The sequence below is a fragment of the Octopus sinensis genome, linkage group LG3, assembly GCF_006345805.1.
Source record: "Octopus sinensis linkage group LG3, ASM634580v1, whole genome shotgun sequence".
In the NCBI taxonomy this organism is placed as follows: Eukaryota; Metazoa; Mollusca; class Cephalopoda; order Octopoda; family Octopodidae; genus Octopus; species Octopus sinensis.
In genome coordinates, this window is record NC_042999.1 from 74,681,519 (window position 1) to 74,699,205 (window position 17,687).

At 34.8% G+C, this 17,687-nt stretch overlaps 1 protein-coding gene across 1 annotated transcript in view; it reads right to left on the reverse strand.

Annotated features, from left to right (window-relative positions):
* The window catches only part of LOC115209054 (MAM and LDL-receptor class A domain-containing protein 2-like), a 217,824-nt gene that overhangs the window by 32,075 nt on the left and 168,062 nt on the right, over positions 1-17,687 (reverse strand). Inside the window, exons 32-33 of the mRNA XM_029777126.2 lie at positions 16,361-16,529; positions 6,567-6,814 (exon numbers count right to left, since the gene is read on the reverse strand). Coding sequence (XP_029632986.1) covers positions 6,567-6,814; positions 16,361-16,529 — 417 coding nt within the window. The remainder of the gene's footprint in view (positions 1-6,566; positions 6,815-16,360; positions 16,530-17,687) is intronic.

The window sequence follows — 17,687 nt, forward strand, 5'->3', positions numbered from 1 at the left end:
CTATGCATTTTTCGATGCCCATGTGTCCGGTATGTATTTCCTGTAGAGCTTCTCTACGTAATGACTTAGGTACAATTATTCTTGAACCTTTTAGAACGAGACCATTGACGATTGATATTTCATCCCGAACGGAAACGAATGGTTTGATGTTTATTGGTATTTTGCCTTTTGGGGGCCATTCTGTTCTTGTATATGTGATGAGTGTCTGTAGTGACGGGTCGTCTGCAGTGGCTTCTTTATACTCGTTTAATTTAGTGTCGGTTATGGGGTAATTTTTTTATTACTGCATATATGTGCGATTTCATATCTTCGTTTGATACTTCTGGAGTATTTTGCTCAAGGTATGCACGTGATAGTGTATCTGCAACAACTGATTCTTCACATTTTTCTATTATGTCGTTTGTGTTCGACGAATTTATTTTTGAAATTCTCTGAATTAGGTTCAGATCTTTAGCTGTCTTTGCATCTATAACTGCGTGCGAGTTTGTTTTTGCAACAATGAATTTTATTTGTTTTGATAATTCTTTGTATTTAATGACTGCTGTGCATTTTCCTAGCACTTTTATAGCTGTGTTATTGTAAGCTGATAATCGAGTTGAGGTTTTTTGCAGTTGTGGTTTTGGAATTATAGTTTTATATTCTCTGAATGGCAGTACGGTTACGTCTGCTCCAGTATCAATTTTGAATGTTACATTCGAGTTATTCACTTTTAGTTCGACCGTCCAAATGTCTTTTGGAGTCTTGAACTTTTCGATTTTGTGCACGCGAGAATTATTTGAAGTGATCATTTCGAGTGCATGTGTATCGTCATCTGATTCATCGTCGGTATGTGTCTCTACTTTATGTACAAATTTTCTTGATTTGCACATTTTTGCATAGTGTCCTTTTTTCTTGCATTTTTCACATGTCTTGTGAAATGCTGGGCACTTTTTTCTTTGGTGATTATAACCACAATAGTGACAGTTAGTGACGTAGTGTTGATTTGGCGCTTGAAACTTCGCGGGCTTTCTGTCACTTCCGCCTTGTTTGTTTTGATGTCTGGATTGCATATGGCGAGTTATTTGAGTTTTGGCGCCTTTTCTGTCGTGTTGACTATATACCCTCGAGATTTCGTTATCTCTTGTTTCGGATGTGGCATTCAGCATCCTTGATTAGAGTCGTGTCTGCTCTGCACTCTGACCTGCTTGAATTGTTTTTTGTAAGTCTAAATTTGATTCTCTCAATAATCTTTCTCTTAGTCTCATGTCTCTGATTCCACATATCAGAATATCTCTGGTGCGACTGTCTGTGAGGTTGCCGAATTCGCACTGTTGTGCCTTTTGGCGCAACTCTACCACGTACTCATCGAATTTTTGATGTTCCGCTTGTTCACATGTGAAGAATTTGTGTCTCAGGAAAGTTATGTTTTTCCTGGGTTCACAATATGTATCGAATTTTTCGATTACTGTTTGAAGGTTCATTTCTTCGTCGGGTGAATCGAAATCCAGAGTGGAATGGATGTCTCGGCCTTTGGAACCGATGCAAGTTAAAAACATTGAAGTTTTTACTTTGTCTGGCTTTATGTCACTTTCTGTTGCTATCAAAAAGAGATTGAATTCTTTTTTCCACTTTTTCCATGCTGCGGCTAGATTTTCCTGATTAAAGTCTAGGTCGTTTGGATGCGGTAAATTTTCCATTTCGTCTTTGAAGTATGATTTCAACTTCTTTTTTCTTTTGGTTTCTGTATGTTGGGTTCTTTTAGTATTCTGACACCATGTTGTTGTTATATATATCTAATGTATTGAGTATTAAAGGAAGTAGTGAGTACTTAGTATGAAAGATTAAGAAAGTGAGAGAGACTGAAAAAACGTGTTAACGATACGAGATACTTTATTAGACTGCGCGTTGTCGTACAAGGTATCTGTTGTGGCGGGAAACTTACTGATTGTCCTTGTATCAAGGGAAACAATGGGCAACGTTAATTGTTCATGTTTGTTGTGATGATTACATAACAGATATATTTTAATTCATGATCACATACCCATCACTGTACATATTTGATCCCGCTACTTTAGCTTTTGAGCTTTTGCTATATATATTTATTTATTCCCTCCCAGAAAGATGAGCAATTACTTCCCCTGTCCCGAATAATAACGATCACCAATTACTTCCCCTTAGATTATTCTACTTGTTGAATCATTCATTCACAAGCTTCTCCGTACAGATGGACGAAAGTCTAAAGAAAATTCGAAATTACAATAATTTCAATGTCATGGTTTGCGAAAGCGAAACTAGTCAACAAACACAATATCTTTCACATACAAAATATACTAAAACTATGTGCATTTTCCTTCTTTTACTTTATATTTACATTTTTTGCATTAGAATTCACCATGTGGGGATAATCGAAATTTCCTTCCTCCTTTTTGTTACAATCCAAATTTTATTTAATTTGCTTTGCAGGAGCAACTATTTTATCGAAAGCGTATATTGTTGTTAAATGCTTGAAGAACGGGACTAGAAAAACAGCCAACAACTGATAAAGGGTCGTTCTTTATGTTGTTTGTTTTGTTTTCCATTTGTGTCGTTCGTTGTTCAAAAGAATAGTTCATGTTCCATGTACTCGTGCTTCGTACTTTTTTGTCGTACACATTTCATGACGTCCTGTGCCCACACACGCATATATATATATATATATATATATATATATATATATATATATATATATATATATACATATACATATACACACATATATATATATATATGTATATATATATATATATATATATATATGTATATATATATATATATATATATATATATATATATATATATATATATATGTATATATATATATATGTATATATATATATATATGTATATATATATATATATATATATATGTATATATATATATACATATATATATATATATACATACATATATATGCATGTATATATATATACATATATATATACATATATATGCATGTATATATATATATATATACATGTATATATATATACATATACGCATGTATATATGCATACACACACACACACACATATATATATATATATATATATATATATATATATATATATATATATATATATATACATACATATATAAGAGTGCGTTAGTTTTTTGAGAACACTTCTTTGAAGAGCTGAAATTTTCTTCTAAATAATTTTTAAACTTTTTCAGATGAATAATGTCAGATATCAGGCTGTCTCAGCGAATGAACAGGCACACTGTACTCATTGCCCTAAAAGCCAAGTGTAGTTTTTTAGAGATAGCCTGCTTCCTGAGAGTTGCCTGATTCTTCATTGTCAAAGTTGAAAGGAGCTGAAATCTGTTGATGGGGATCTAACATCAACAGCTAAATGCAAAATTTATGTACAGGACCCTAATACCATCAGAACACATAACTTTGTACAAACAGCCCAAAAGATAATTCATACAAAAACTCCGGAAAGTTAGAGCCATTGCAAAGGTCCTCAAGTTTTAAGAATGCGTCACCAAATCTGGCACAAGTCGTATGTGATGCAGAGGGGGCCAGATTATGTCAGAAAGGACAGAAGAGAAATGCTCTATTTGTGTAAAGCACTTGCTTACTAAGTTAAAACACCAAAAGGCTGGAATGCTTTGGTTTTTCTTTGATGTGAAAAACTTTGGTCAAGATCAAAAGGTAAACCAAATGAATGTAAGATTATGCAGAGACCCAAATGAGGTCTAGTGGTGATGCATACTAAACTCTCAGCAACTCTGATAGATCTGGGAATCCTCAGCGATGAGGGAGATGTCATGCTTCCTCATTTTTTCTCACAGGGCTTAAGAGTCAATGACACTGTTTCCCCAGAGGCACTGAAGGAATTTGTGCTGCCCTGGAAAGACAAAGTATGCAATGGAAAACTATACATCTTTCAACAAGACTCTATGCTGTCTCATAAAGCTAGGTCAACTCAAGTGTTGTACGACAATCTCCAAGACCATGTTCTTGACACATGACTTCCTAGCTCACCAGACCTCAATCCACTTGACTATTATATACCTGGGCTGTTGAAAGAGGTCATCAACACCCCTCACAACACCATACAATCTCTCAAGTCTGCCATAACCAGCACTATGTCAAAAATTGATAAAAATCATCTGATTTGGGCATGTCATTGCTGCCAATCCCATTTTGAAGCAGTCATTGATGCTAATAGTACATTCATTAAACAAATTTGGTAAAAGGATTCTCAAGATTATTTGTACCAATTCGTTTTCAAATACAGCTTCTCTTTTATGAGCTGTGTGCCTTTTTCTAGTCATACAAATGACAGCAAAAACTAATGCACTCTGTACATACATACATACATACATACATACATACATACATACATACATACATACATACATACATACATACATACATACACATACACACATGCTCTTTATGTCCATTTTGCTATATTTGCTGGGTCACAAAACAATTTGTTGAAGCAGATTTACTTTGACTAGATTCTCTACCTGATGCCAAGCCACACTTATTTCTAAGTAAAATTTTCCTTAATTCTTTGAGCATGAATAACATAACGTCCAGATTTATTTCCTAGGAAAATTACAAACAAATGGTAATTATAATGGGAGCATAATGTTGCTGATCATTTACATTTAGCATGCAGTACTAAAACAACGAAACATAACCATACACTTGCACCACACACACACACATGCAAATATATATATATATACACACACATATATATACATATATATATATATATATATATATATATATATATATATATATATATATATATATATATATATATATATATATATATATATATATATATATATATATATATATATATATATATATATATATATATATATATATATATATATATATATATATATATATATATATATATACAGCTGATTATCCTGTTGTTGCTGGGAACTTTTTACAACTGAATGTCTTAAATAATTTTTGTTCATTCCATGTAAAACCATGCCTTCCCCTACGGATAAGCCTCTCATCAAAACAGATTTGTGCAATTTTTTGCAAAAAACTTCGTTGAGGATTTTCCATTATAAGTTATTTACATGTCTGTTCAACCGTTTCACATGACTTTATTCATTAAAACTTATTAAAACTTTGGTCCTCGTGATGCATTGCTATCGTTTGTTTAATAAAAATTTCTTCTCCTAATAATTTTGCTTTCATTTTGTGATAGACAGCTATCATGCAGAAAATGTCAGCTTCAAAATCTTGTTTTCTGATTAGGTAAAATAGATTAAACTTTAAACCCCAGTAACATTTTTTTTTGCAATTTTTCTGGAAGAAAATCGGATTTAACGAGGAAAATTATTCCAATAAGCAAAATTTTAAAATTTTGACGTAATTTAAAAATTTCCCAATGTGACAGCAACAGGGATGACACTACAAAAGTAGAAAGACAGATTGTTATAGGACGTGACACCCCTCACACACACACTCTCACACACACACATTTACAAACGTACACACAGGTAAGCACGAATTTAAAATGTTGTATAGTAGACATGTATGTATGTATGTACGTATGTATATGTGTGTCTCTGTTTGAATGCTTTTTGTGATGGACAGCAGAAAGCTACCTACCATCTCTCTTCTTCAAGCTACGTATTCCTCACACCCACTTTTCTCTCCCTTCCTCGGCATTTTGAAAGTTACTTACTTGCATGTGTGTGTGCATATATCTATGTATTTACTAAAGTATGTAAGTATGTATACAGTATGTATATGACAGCTGTATTAACGTTACCATCCCATTGGCACTCATATTTATCGTTTACATAACGTTGTTCTCTCCTTCCCTGATATTAGTCACACTCACTTCTGCTACTACATTTCTCTCATACTAATACTCTTTGCACCCTTCTTATTTTATCGTATAATTTTCTCAACCCCACTAGGGGTCACATAGATTTTTATTGAAATCCAATTAGCCTATTATTGAAATGGATGCTAGTTTAACATGTGTGCAAAGTTTCATGAAAATTGGTTCACTGGTTAGGCAGTAAGATGATAACAGACAGATGGACAAAAAGACAGAAATTGCCATTTATATATAAGATACATATATGATGGGGTTTGTTCAATTGTCATGTATCAAACCAATTTACAAGGCATTGGCAGTTTGAGGTTACAAAAGAATATACTTGCTCAAGGTGTTGCAAGGTGATATTGAACTCAGAACCATTTGGTTGCAAAGTGATAGACAGCAGACTTCTGCACAGGTTCCATCTTCCAAGTTCATGCACCATGGATTGGTAAGAGACAATTGTTCAAGGTGCCATGCAATAGGAGTGAACCTGAAACCATGTGGTTACAAAGCAAACCTCTAACCAGACAGCTATGCCAGTGCTTACAGACACATGCATTCACATCCACATACACTGAAACTCACACACACACAATACAGTACACACAATAAATACACATGCATAAAATACACACACACAAAACATACTCATACACATACACACCAATAACATGAAACAATTGGGTAAAAGAATATTAAAAAATAGAAATTATTTATTTTCTTACCTTTTTCATTTCGACCCCAACCAGTCACATAGTAGACTTTATCTATGGAGGCAGGTTTTTCTGGAAGACAAATTGGTTGCACATCATCTGTCAATATAATTCCACTTTCTATATAAAGAAGTGCCAAATCATAACCTTTTATAAAATGCCCATACTCGTCATGTATTAAGACTTGAGTCACCTTATAAAGTTTTCCTTCACCTCTTTTTATAGATCCAGTTCTTACTGAATATCCGTAATAGTTGTTTCTGATAAAAGAAAGAGAGAAAAACATTGTTATAATAATGCTAATAATAATAATAATAATAATAATAATAATAATAATAATAATAATAATAATAATACCTGAAAAACTCTGAGGACTGGATGTTAAAACTTGTCTCAAAACATGAAAACAAGAAAGCATCATACTCAGTCACAAAACAGGCAAAGGAATATCTAAGTGAATTCCGAATACAACCAATTTCGGAATTAGAGATAGTTATACAAGAAACAAGCACAGAAAAAGCTAGGCGCATGAAAACCCGTGCCAAAACTGCGGCCTTAGATATTCTGAATAATAAATGGCAAGAAAAACCTCTCTATGGCAAATACCCAAAGAGTGAATAATGCAGATATCGACAAAGCCCTGACTCATCAATGGCTAATGGCCTCTGGCTTAAAATCTGAAACAGAGGGGTTTATCATAGCAGCTCAAGATCAATGCCTACCAACAAGAAACTACCAGGCCAACATATTAAAGAACGGCAGTAGCCCAACATGTCGTGTATGCCAACAACAAATTGAAACCATTGACCATGTTGTCTCCAAATGCAGTCTTTTAGCGCCTACAGAGTACCTCAGTAGGCATGATAGAGCTGCACAATATATTCACTAGGTAATTTGCAAAAACCTGGATTTGCCCCATGAAAAAAACTGGTGGGAACACAATCCACCTCCTGTGCTTGAAAATGACCACATCTCACTCCTCTGGAACTTCACCATTCAAACTGACAGGAAGATAGATGCAAATAGGCCAGACATTATATTGAAAGACTTCAGACAAAGAACATGCCTCCTCATTGATATGACTGTCCCAATCGATATAAATGTATCTGTCAAGACCTACCAAAAACTGAGCAAATATAAAGATCTTGAAATAGAAATCAGCAAAGTGTGGAAGCTGAAGACTAAAACAATACCTGTTGTCATAGGTGCCCTGGGAATGATAGCGAAAGGGACTGATTGCTACCTAACTCAGATACCAGGAAACCCCAAAATCGCAGAAATTCAAAAGATAGTGCTCATGGGAACTGCTCATATCCGACGCAAAATACTCTCTATGTAATCCCAAGGTTTAAAACAAACTTTTTTTTATTAATTTATTTTTTTTTATCTTTTTATTTTATTTTATTTTTTTTTATTTTTATGTATTAGACACTCACTAGTACAACACCAAAAAAAAAAAAAACCCCAAATATATGGCACAGAACTTCCAACCTGTTGTCTCTTGAGGTTTCTTGGTGAGACTTGGAGCCAACTTGTACAGACATAAAGCAAAAGTCAAACATAGAATAATAATAATAATAATAATTTTAAAAGTAATCATGAATTCATGGAGAACCACCCTCATTTTAAACCATACACAAGGATATACCACCTCACCAGACATCAATATCACCCGTGGTATCTTTCAAGGTGACTCATTATCACCATTACCATTCTGTCTTACTCTGTTCTCATTATCCATGCAACCAGAAAATTAATCATCTACTCTATATGGATGATTTAAAATTGTTTGCCAAAAACAACAAAGAATTAGAAGAATATGAATATTATCAAAGAATTCAACTCTGATATACTGGCACACTAATGATTCTGCCAGCTTGTTGCCTCCTCCTCCTCCTCCTCCTCCTCAACAATAACAACAACAACAACAACAGCAGCAGCAGCAGCAGCAGCAACAACAACAACAGTAATAATAATAATAAAAACAAAAATAATAATAATGATAGTAAAAAACTTGACAACTCTCCACAGGAGAATTGTGAGGCAGCTGGACAAAATACTGAATACTGACAGTCAAGTACTGTGCTGGATGACAAAAGGAAGAATGCTAGTATGCCAGAAGGACTCAAGTAAAGGGAATGCAGTTGGAAATTTCCAACCAATATCGTGTTTGCCACTGTTGGGGAAACTGATGATAGGCATCATGTCAAACAGCATCTATAAGTATCTGGATGAGAATGATATACTACCAGTTGAACAAAAAGGGTGTAGACGTAAGAGCAGAGGAACAGAAGATCAATTATGAATCGATAAGACTATCCTGGCTGATTGCAAGAGGAGGTGCAAAAATTTGATGATGGCATGGGTGGACTACAGGAAAGCATATGACATGGTCCTACACTCGTGGATTATTGAATGCCTTAAACTTCTTAAGGTCTCACACAATATCTCACACAATGACAACATGGCGAACTGAACTCAGGATGGGGAGATAAGCTGGGAGGGGTAAATATCAAAAGAGGAATCTTTCAAAGCAACAGTCTATTGCCTCTCCTATTTGTTGTCTGTATACTGCCACTAACGAGTGTTTTAAGAAAGATACGTGTGGGGTACATGCTGGGCAGGGTGAAAGTAAACAGATTGTGGTTTATGGATGACCTAAAGCTATTTGCTAAGGCTGAGAAAGAAATTGAGAGTTTGACGGCAACTGTGCAGATGATTAGCAAAGATATTGGCATGGAATTTGTGATCAAGAAATGTGGTGAATGATTCTCAAAAGGGGGAAAATCAGTAAAAGCCAAGGGATCAAGCTGGAAAGTGGTGAAAGTAAATGGAATTCAGAGAGGAAGGATATAAGTACCTGGGCATCACTGAAAGAGATAAGATGAATGAACACAAGATGAAAGAAATGTTCAGGAAAGAGTATTTGCAGAGAATTGGCTTGTGCTCCAATTGAAGCTAAATGGCCACTATAAGATTAGAGCAATTAACATGTGGGCTGTTGCCTTGATGAGATATGAGGCAGGAATAGTATCTTGGAAGAAGCACGAATTACAAGAGATAGACCGGAGAACATGTAAACTAATGAAAATGAACAAAGAACTACATCCCAAGAGTGATGTGTCAAGATTGTATGTAAAGAGGAGAGAGTGGGTACAGGGATTAGTGTGTTGTGAAGGTCGTGTAATGGAAGAAGAGAATAGCCTGGCTTGGTATGTCAAGGGGAGTAAGGAAGAAATGATTGAAGCAGTGAAAATGCAGGGAACCTTAAAAGTGAACAAAGCTGTAGATCCCATACAATTTAAGAAAGACCAGAGGGAGCAGATGAAGAAAATTTGGCATGACAAGAAAATGCACAGTCAGTTCCTGAAGAATAAAAATGAGATTGATTGGAATAGAACCTGGCAATGGCTGCAGAAAGGAGACTTAAAAGGGCATTAGTGTGCAGTGCTCAAGAACAAGCTCTCAGAAGAAACTACTCCAAATATTACATTGATAAATGCACTGACTCACCACAGTGTAGGATGTGCACTGAGAAGGGAGAAAGTATAGGCCATATTGTTAGTGAGTGTTGCAAGCTCGCACAATGCAAATAAAAAAGGAGATGCGACAATGTAGCTGGATATGTTCACTGGCTGTTGTGTGGTAAAGCAAACCTTGAGAAAGCCGAACAATGGTATGGACAGAAGCCAGAGGGAGTAATGGAAAACGAACATTACAAAATACTCTGGGATTTTAATATGCAGTGTGACCAAGTCATAGAGGCGACATGACCAGATATTGTGCTCATCCATAGATGGAAAAGAAGTAAAAATAATAGATGTTGCAATACCAGGCAATTTGAGGGTGAAATGTAAAGAAACAGAAAAGATTGAGAAATACCAGCTACTGAGGAACAAGATATGAGAGTTATGAGGCATGAGGAAAGTAACTGGTGACACCAGTGGTAATTGGAGTATTAGGAGCAGTTTCCAAGGGCTTTGAAAAATATATTAAGAATACTGGACCTGTTGTCAGGCTAGCAGTAATCCAAAAGACAGCACTGTTGGGTACAGCTTGCATTCTGAGGAGAGTATTGTCTCTTTGATTCACAAGAGAAGGCACTACTTGAAACCTTTGGTGATTTGTTGTTGCCTGCTTTCCAGTAAAGAATAATCCGTAATTAAGACCTATCTGAGAAGCTTTCATAATAGTAATAATAATAATAATGGGAATTACAGAATGAAAACATAAGAATAAGACTGAAAAGAAAATGTGGAATAAGAGATAAAGGGTATGATGTGATATTGGAAGAATTGAAACAAAGAGTAGTAGCAATCAAAGCAATACTGGAAAGATATGACAGTAGAACAAAACAATTCAGGCAAAACAGATTGTTCAAAGCAAATCAGAAGAATTTGTTTTAGGAACTAGATTGGCAGTTACGTATAACAATGATACCAGGTGCAGACAAAAGCAGGGAATTCTGGGGAGGGATCTAGGACCAATCTGTAAAGCATAATGATGAAGTGGAATGACTGCATGAAATCCAAGAGAGGTTAAGAAATATAGAAGGCCAAGACACTATAAAAATAACTACAGAAATGATTAAAAAAAGCAATTAAGGAAAGTCCTACATTAGAAGAGTCCAGGACTGGAAGGTGTCCAAGGTTATTAGATGAAGAACCTGAGAGGGCTCCATAATAGGAAAGTGCGACAGCTAGATGAGTGCTTGTAGGAAGGCGTAGTGCCCAGTTGGATGATGAAAGAAAAGACATTGTTATGTACCAAGGATCTTTAAAAGGGTAATATTGCATCCAACTTCTGACCGATAATGTGTGTTCTGCTAGTGTGGAAACTATTGCCAGGTACTTTGGCTGATGAACTGTATAGATACTTGGAAAGAAAGTGGGCTGCTACCTATTGAGCAGGAAGGGTGCTGAAATAGGAGCTGGGGAACAAAAAGATCTAATTATTAGAAACTGCAAGAGAAGACACACAAACCTGAGCATGGAATGGGTTGACTATCGTGAGGTACATGATATGATATCACACTCCTGCATAACAAGAACAATGGAAATGTATGGAGTAGCAGAAAACATGAGAAGCCTTATATGGAACAGTGTGAAATGTTGGAGAACTGAATTGACAGCAAGGAATCTGGTATTAGAAGAGAAGCAAATAAAGAGAGGAATCTTCCAGAGGGATAGTGTGTTCCTGCTGATCTTTGTGCTGGGAATGATCCCCTTGATTGAAATACCACAGAAGACTTAGTTGGGGTATGATCTGAGAAGCAGTAAGAGAAAACTGAACCACTTGCTATTCGTGGATGACTGGAAGTTGTTCACAATAACTGAGGCAGAACTGGACAGCCTAGACCAGTCAGTGAAGGTTTTCTCAAATAATACCAAGAAGGAGTTTGGACTTGCAAAATGTGGTATGATGGTGAAAAAAGTTTGTCAGAGCAGAAGGCATATATATATATGTCAATTAGTGAAATAATGAAGGTATTTGAACTTGAATCTGGTTATAAGTACCCGGGAATACTTGAGACAGATGGAATTAAACACAATGGTATGAAAGAAAAGACAAAGAAAGAGTACCTGCAGTGAGTGAGAAAAATATTGGCTTCAAAGTTGAATCCCAGAAACATAATTTTGGCTCATGCACAGTCATAACTCATGCACAGTCATAACTCATGCACAAACTCATGCACAGTCATAATGTTTGTTAAGGCACTGGAATTCTGAAGTGGACCAAGGAAGAGCTAAAGGTGCTGGTCAGGAAGACAAGAAAGCTCCTAATGATGCATGGAACCTATCAACCACATGCAGGCACTGATTGCCTATACAGGAAGAGAGCAAAGGGAAGAATGGGACTGATAATTAGTGTGGAAGACTGCGTATGTATCAAACTCAAGAGTTTAATGAGATACCTATCCAAAAGTAAGGAACCTTGCGGGTATCAGTTAAGAAAGCAGAGGAAAAGAGAAAAACAAAGCAAGAAGTACAAAAAGGACATGAAGAAGCATTACACAACAAGGGACGACACAATCAATACCATGTAGCCACAAGTGAGGTTGCTGGAAAACATAGGTGGGATTGGCTGAAAAAAGGAACACTGAAAAAAAGAGACCAAAAGCACTATACTGGCATGCAAGACTAAACTTTGGTCATGAACTGGAGGGTCAGCCTTAGGAATGAGCAAATGTCTCTACTGTGCTACATCTGTAATAGAGTGGATGAAACCATTGCTCATATGAATGAATGCCCTAGACTTGCCCCAAACCACTACAAGTTGTGATGACACGATCAGATAGCAAAAGTGCTACAGTGGGAACTATGTGAAAAGTGGGGACTAGAGAGAGGCATGATGTGGTATGAGAACAAACTGCAGAGAGTGGCAGAGTTGGAGACCTGCAAAATCCTCTGGGATTTCCCAGACCAAACATATCAGGTGCTAGAGCATAACAAATAGTACCATATGTACTATATAGTTGATACTGCCTTCCCCTATAACCCATCAGAAAGAAGGCAAAAAAGAAAAACAAAATAGGTATATATGTATATACAATCCTCTTATATATGAAATAGCCCGACTTTGGAAAATGAAGGTGAAGATATTGTTGGGTCTTAGGGGACAGTATCAGAAGGATTCAAGAAGAATATAGAGGAAATCGGAATAGAGTGGCCAACAGAACTGTTACAAAAGGTTTGCCTCCTTGGCACAGCCAGAATAATCAGGAAAGTATTAGATAATCGAAAAGAACAGATAGCATGGTACCATAGGCTGCAGATGGCAAGCCCACTATGCATGCAAGACTCCAGGAGTTAGAAGAAAACCTGAGATAAAAAGAAAGAATAATATCTCATTAACATATAATCATAATATATGTTGATCACAATTACCATTATTTTCACAGCATTTTCATGATTGATGGTTTGGATGGAATTGCAGTAAATTACATTATTACAGTAATTCCTTGATATATGAGTTAATTTGTTCCAAGAGATCGCTTGTGAAATGAAAACTTGTAAAGTAGAGCAATAATTTATCATAGTAGCAATCTTATAAATTGTATTTCATTCCCAGGAAAATATTTTACCTAAAAAATTTATAATACTCATAAATAAATAGCAATTAAACAACAGCAGAATGTAAAGAATAATTTATGTAAGGGAAAAAGAATGTCAAAATCATTTACAACAAAAATATTATTATAATCGTTTTCTGAATCACTTTCACTTGCACTAGACTTGCACACACCATCAGTTGTAGACCCAATCACCAACTCACAAAGCACTGATAGATGGACTTGTAGATTTTTTTTTTAAAAACAAGTCTAGAATTGTTTGCTTGGAAGTTTTTTTTGCTCTCTATAATTTGTGCAAAATTTGGATCTTGTGCTTGAAAAATGTCAGCTCACCATCCAAAAATAAAACTCATAAACGCAGGGTCTCGTAAAGTGGATCTTTGTAAAGTGAGGTATTACTGTATTAGTTTTAATCTAGCATCCTGAGTTTTAAGCACCTTATTTCTTGTATCTTTATCAGCTTTCATCTTCTATAGATACTATCCAGAGACATCACAGAAAAGTCTTTCACTCAGATCTTTCCCATTCAGTGCTAATGTTTTACTACCATGTGACATTGCACCTTACGTGCACTTATAATGTTTATTTTTAGCACAAAGCAACGGTTATTTTGGTAATAGTAGGTGACATACATGAACCTCTACCTCTTCCTTCTTTACACTATTTGTATTTGAGAATGTCATTATACATACAGAGAGGGAGAGGGAGAGAGAGAGTTGTGAATCAATTCAGAAGTTATGTTATAGATGGAAAGATTTCACAAAATGTATAATTGTGACTGATATTGTATTTCTAATAGGTTATGTCTTCAATTTCCATCCATAGTTTATCAGTCATTTCTCTTATGACTAAACCCTTCTACTATAGGTACAAGGCCTAAAATTTGGTGGGAGGAGGCGAGTCAATTGGATTCACCCAGTATGCAACTGGTACTTGATTTATTGACCCTGAAAAGATGAAAGGCAAAGTTGACCTCAACGGAATAAATTTCTCATATGAATACCATAAATTTTACGTTTTTGATTTTGTTCCATAATTAATGTTACATAGCTAGACAGGAGCAGAATAATAATAAATGAATATAAAAGGTTTGATTAAGCAGACAACAATGAATTGCACTAGAGCACATACACTAAGTAACTGATGATAGAAAAGAAAAAGGCAGTTTAATAATAAAATCCTTCACTTTTGATCATCTCCATCTTCATTAACAAATATCCCTACTAATGATGTCACCACTACTTTAACAATTACTACACAGCTGTTAAAGTACTTACATGTGTGTGTGAGAAATTATCTGTCTATAGAATTCCTTTTCCTCTACTCCCACCATTGCCAACTTCCCTCTGGTAAATATAATCCTCACCTGTCTGTCTTTGCCCCTTCTTAAAGCTATACTTTTAATCTTAGTTTTACTCAAATGATTTAGTTTGTGAATTTTTACAATAAAATCACATCAGCCTCAGTCTCTATATCTTTTATCTGAAATAATGTAAAATCAAACATTTAAAAACATACTAGATTTTGATGTTATTAATATCTTGAATCATAATCACAGTTAACTATTTGACTAGTATTCTGAGGGCAAGTTCAAAAATTTAAATCAAAGTTTTGATCTGAAAGAGGAGTGCTATATTTTCAACTTTCCTTATATTCTCAGGATTGCTGATTCATGTGCTATCTCATTTTGGAGTATAGACATTTCATTTCATACTGAGTGTTATGCTGTTTTACAAAAAGTGTTGAAGATTAAACATTCTAGACTTGCATTGAGAACTATTTTATGTTAAAATTCCAAGTTAATCAGAGTCTGGTATCAAGATTTTCATGAATTTGCTTCTCATGTGGGAACATTACATTATATTGGATCATTTCAGTATGTGTATAATATTAATTTCAAATCTTGGCACAAGGCCAGCAATTTCAGGGTAGAAAATAAATACCAGCACTCAACTGGTACTTATTTTATAGGTCCTGAGAGGATGAAAAGCAAAGTCAACCTTAGCAGAATTTGAACTCAGAACATAAAGATGGAAGAAATGCTGCCAAGTATTTTGCTAATGAATCTGCCAGCTTTCCATCATATAGTATGTATGATATTGATATGCTAGGGTATGTATGCATGTTATACTGTGGAATGGTTAGTTGCAGAGAGAGACAATGTGAGAGGACAAGACAGAGAAGAGTATTTAACGGAGAGATGTGATAGTGATGAGAGGTAGGAGAAAGGAACACTATTATGTTAATAGTTTAAGTTTATAAATTTTCTTTATGCAACATGGCCTTCAGCTTCTGTATAAAATATAATAAAAAAACTTTCATTCAGCCAATATATGAAGAGCACATGGTAAATGTGATGTAGCAGCCAGCTGAACAAACCATGACTAGCTCAACTTTTAACTAACTCTTTAGCATTCAGATTAATCTGTCAAATGTAGTGTTTATTTATTCACATTGTTTTGAATTAATCATGCTTTATCTTGTAGCATTGAGATTTCAATGATGTGATTGTTTATTTTTACAATGCCATTATAGGGAAGGTGAGAGAGGCTGGGTCTGGCCAGTTTGAACATAAAACAGGTAGAATATTTTGACTGGATATGGCCAGTTTAAATGCTAAAGGGTTAAATAGATAAATAAGTGTTGATATGGGAATAAAGCAGTTTGATCACAATACAAAAATACCCATATTGCTCACATATACATATGAGATTAGTATACTGAAAGTACTTACTCTACACAGTGAGCTGCAGTAAGCACATAATATCTGCTGATCAATGAGGCAGTGCAAACAAATCTGGTTCCTCTGAGTAACTCCACAACCCATGGCCATTCACCTTGTAAAGCATTATGTCCATTCTGAACGATGGGTTCAAACAAATCTCGTTTTCGAGTACCACAAACTGAAAACACACAAAAATATAATAAAAACAAAGAACAAAATCAAGACAATAACTTAAAACCAAAAAATCTTTGATTAGCAATAACATAACAAAGACTATCTAGCAAAACAAAACCGAAAACTAATACTTCCATAAAGAATGGTAGTTTTACTAATAGAACACAACATAAAATTTTTTCATAAGCAACTTTTATCAACAACTTTTCTATTTCATGTAGATTGTAAGATTATAAAATATTGGAAAATAGCACGAATTGTTGGAGCAATTAGAATGAAGAGTCAAGTTAGATTTTATGTCTTACATCAGGTTCTTAACCTTAAACTGAACTGGTATTTGTTCTCTGATAGATTCACAAAAGTAAAGCAGAATAAAGTATTTTTGACAAGAGTGTAGACTAAATCTAAATTACAAATTTTATATGCTTGGTCTAACATCTTATCTATTCAACTGTAATAAATCAATCTCTATATTATATAACATACTTTTCAGACTACATTCTACTCCCAACTAAAAACAATCCACTTATTGATTAGCTGTTACTTATCACTGATCCACTGTATCTTGTTTCTTCTGAGGTACTGCACTGGTCATTGTTCTGCATCTGCAACTTATTGTCTACACTTAAAGTAACCTTCTTCTATAGCACTTCTCTCTCTAAACTTCACTGACTCTACGAAATGCTTTGTCATAAGCCTTTCTTCTCAGAATTATAATATATTTAGGACCTTTATATTTCCCTACATTTTCTACCCCAACCACAAAACTTTCTAAAGATCAAGTGTCCATGCATGTTTTTGCATTCTATATGGATAGATGAATTGGATATAAAATGACAAATCTATGCTTCCTAACAAGTTAAATAGATATTTCAAAACTAAACATTTCCATTTTCAAGGAAAAGATCAATTTCTTGAAAGATTGTCAGAACAACAAATAAAGTAGGAAAAATGACTTAAATTGCATCTTGTGAAATATCTAAAATATAAGCACTTGAAGTCTCATGCTTTAGCAAAATCCTTTATTTTTGCTTGTATGTTGGAAGATTATTTAGGACAATGCTTGAAAATCACAAAACAAGAAATTAATAAAATCCTCTCTTGAATGATATAATTTGCGGTTGCATTTTGTAATTGTCATCAAGGAAAATATATGACGTGA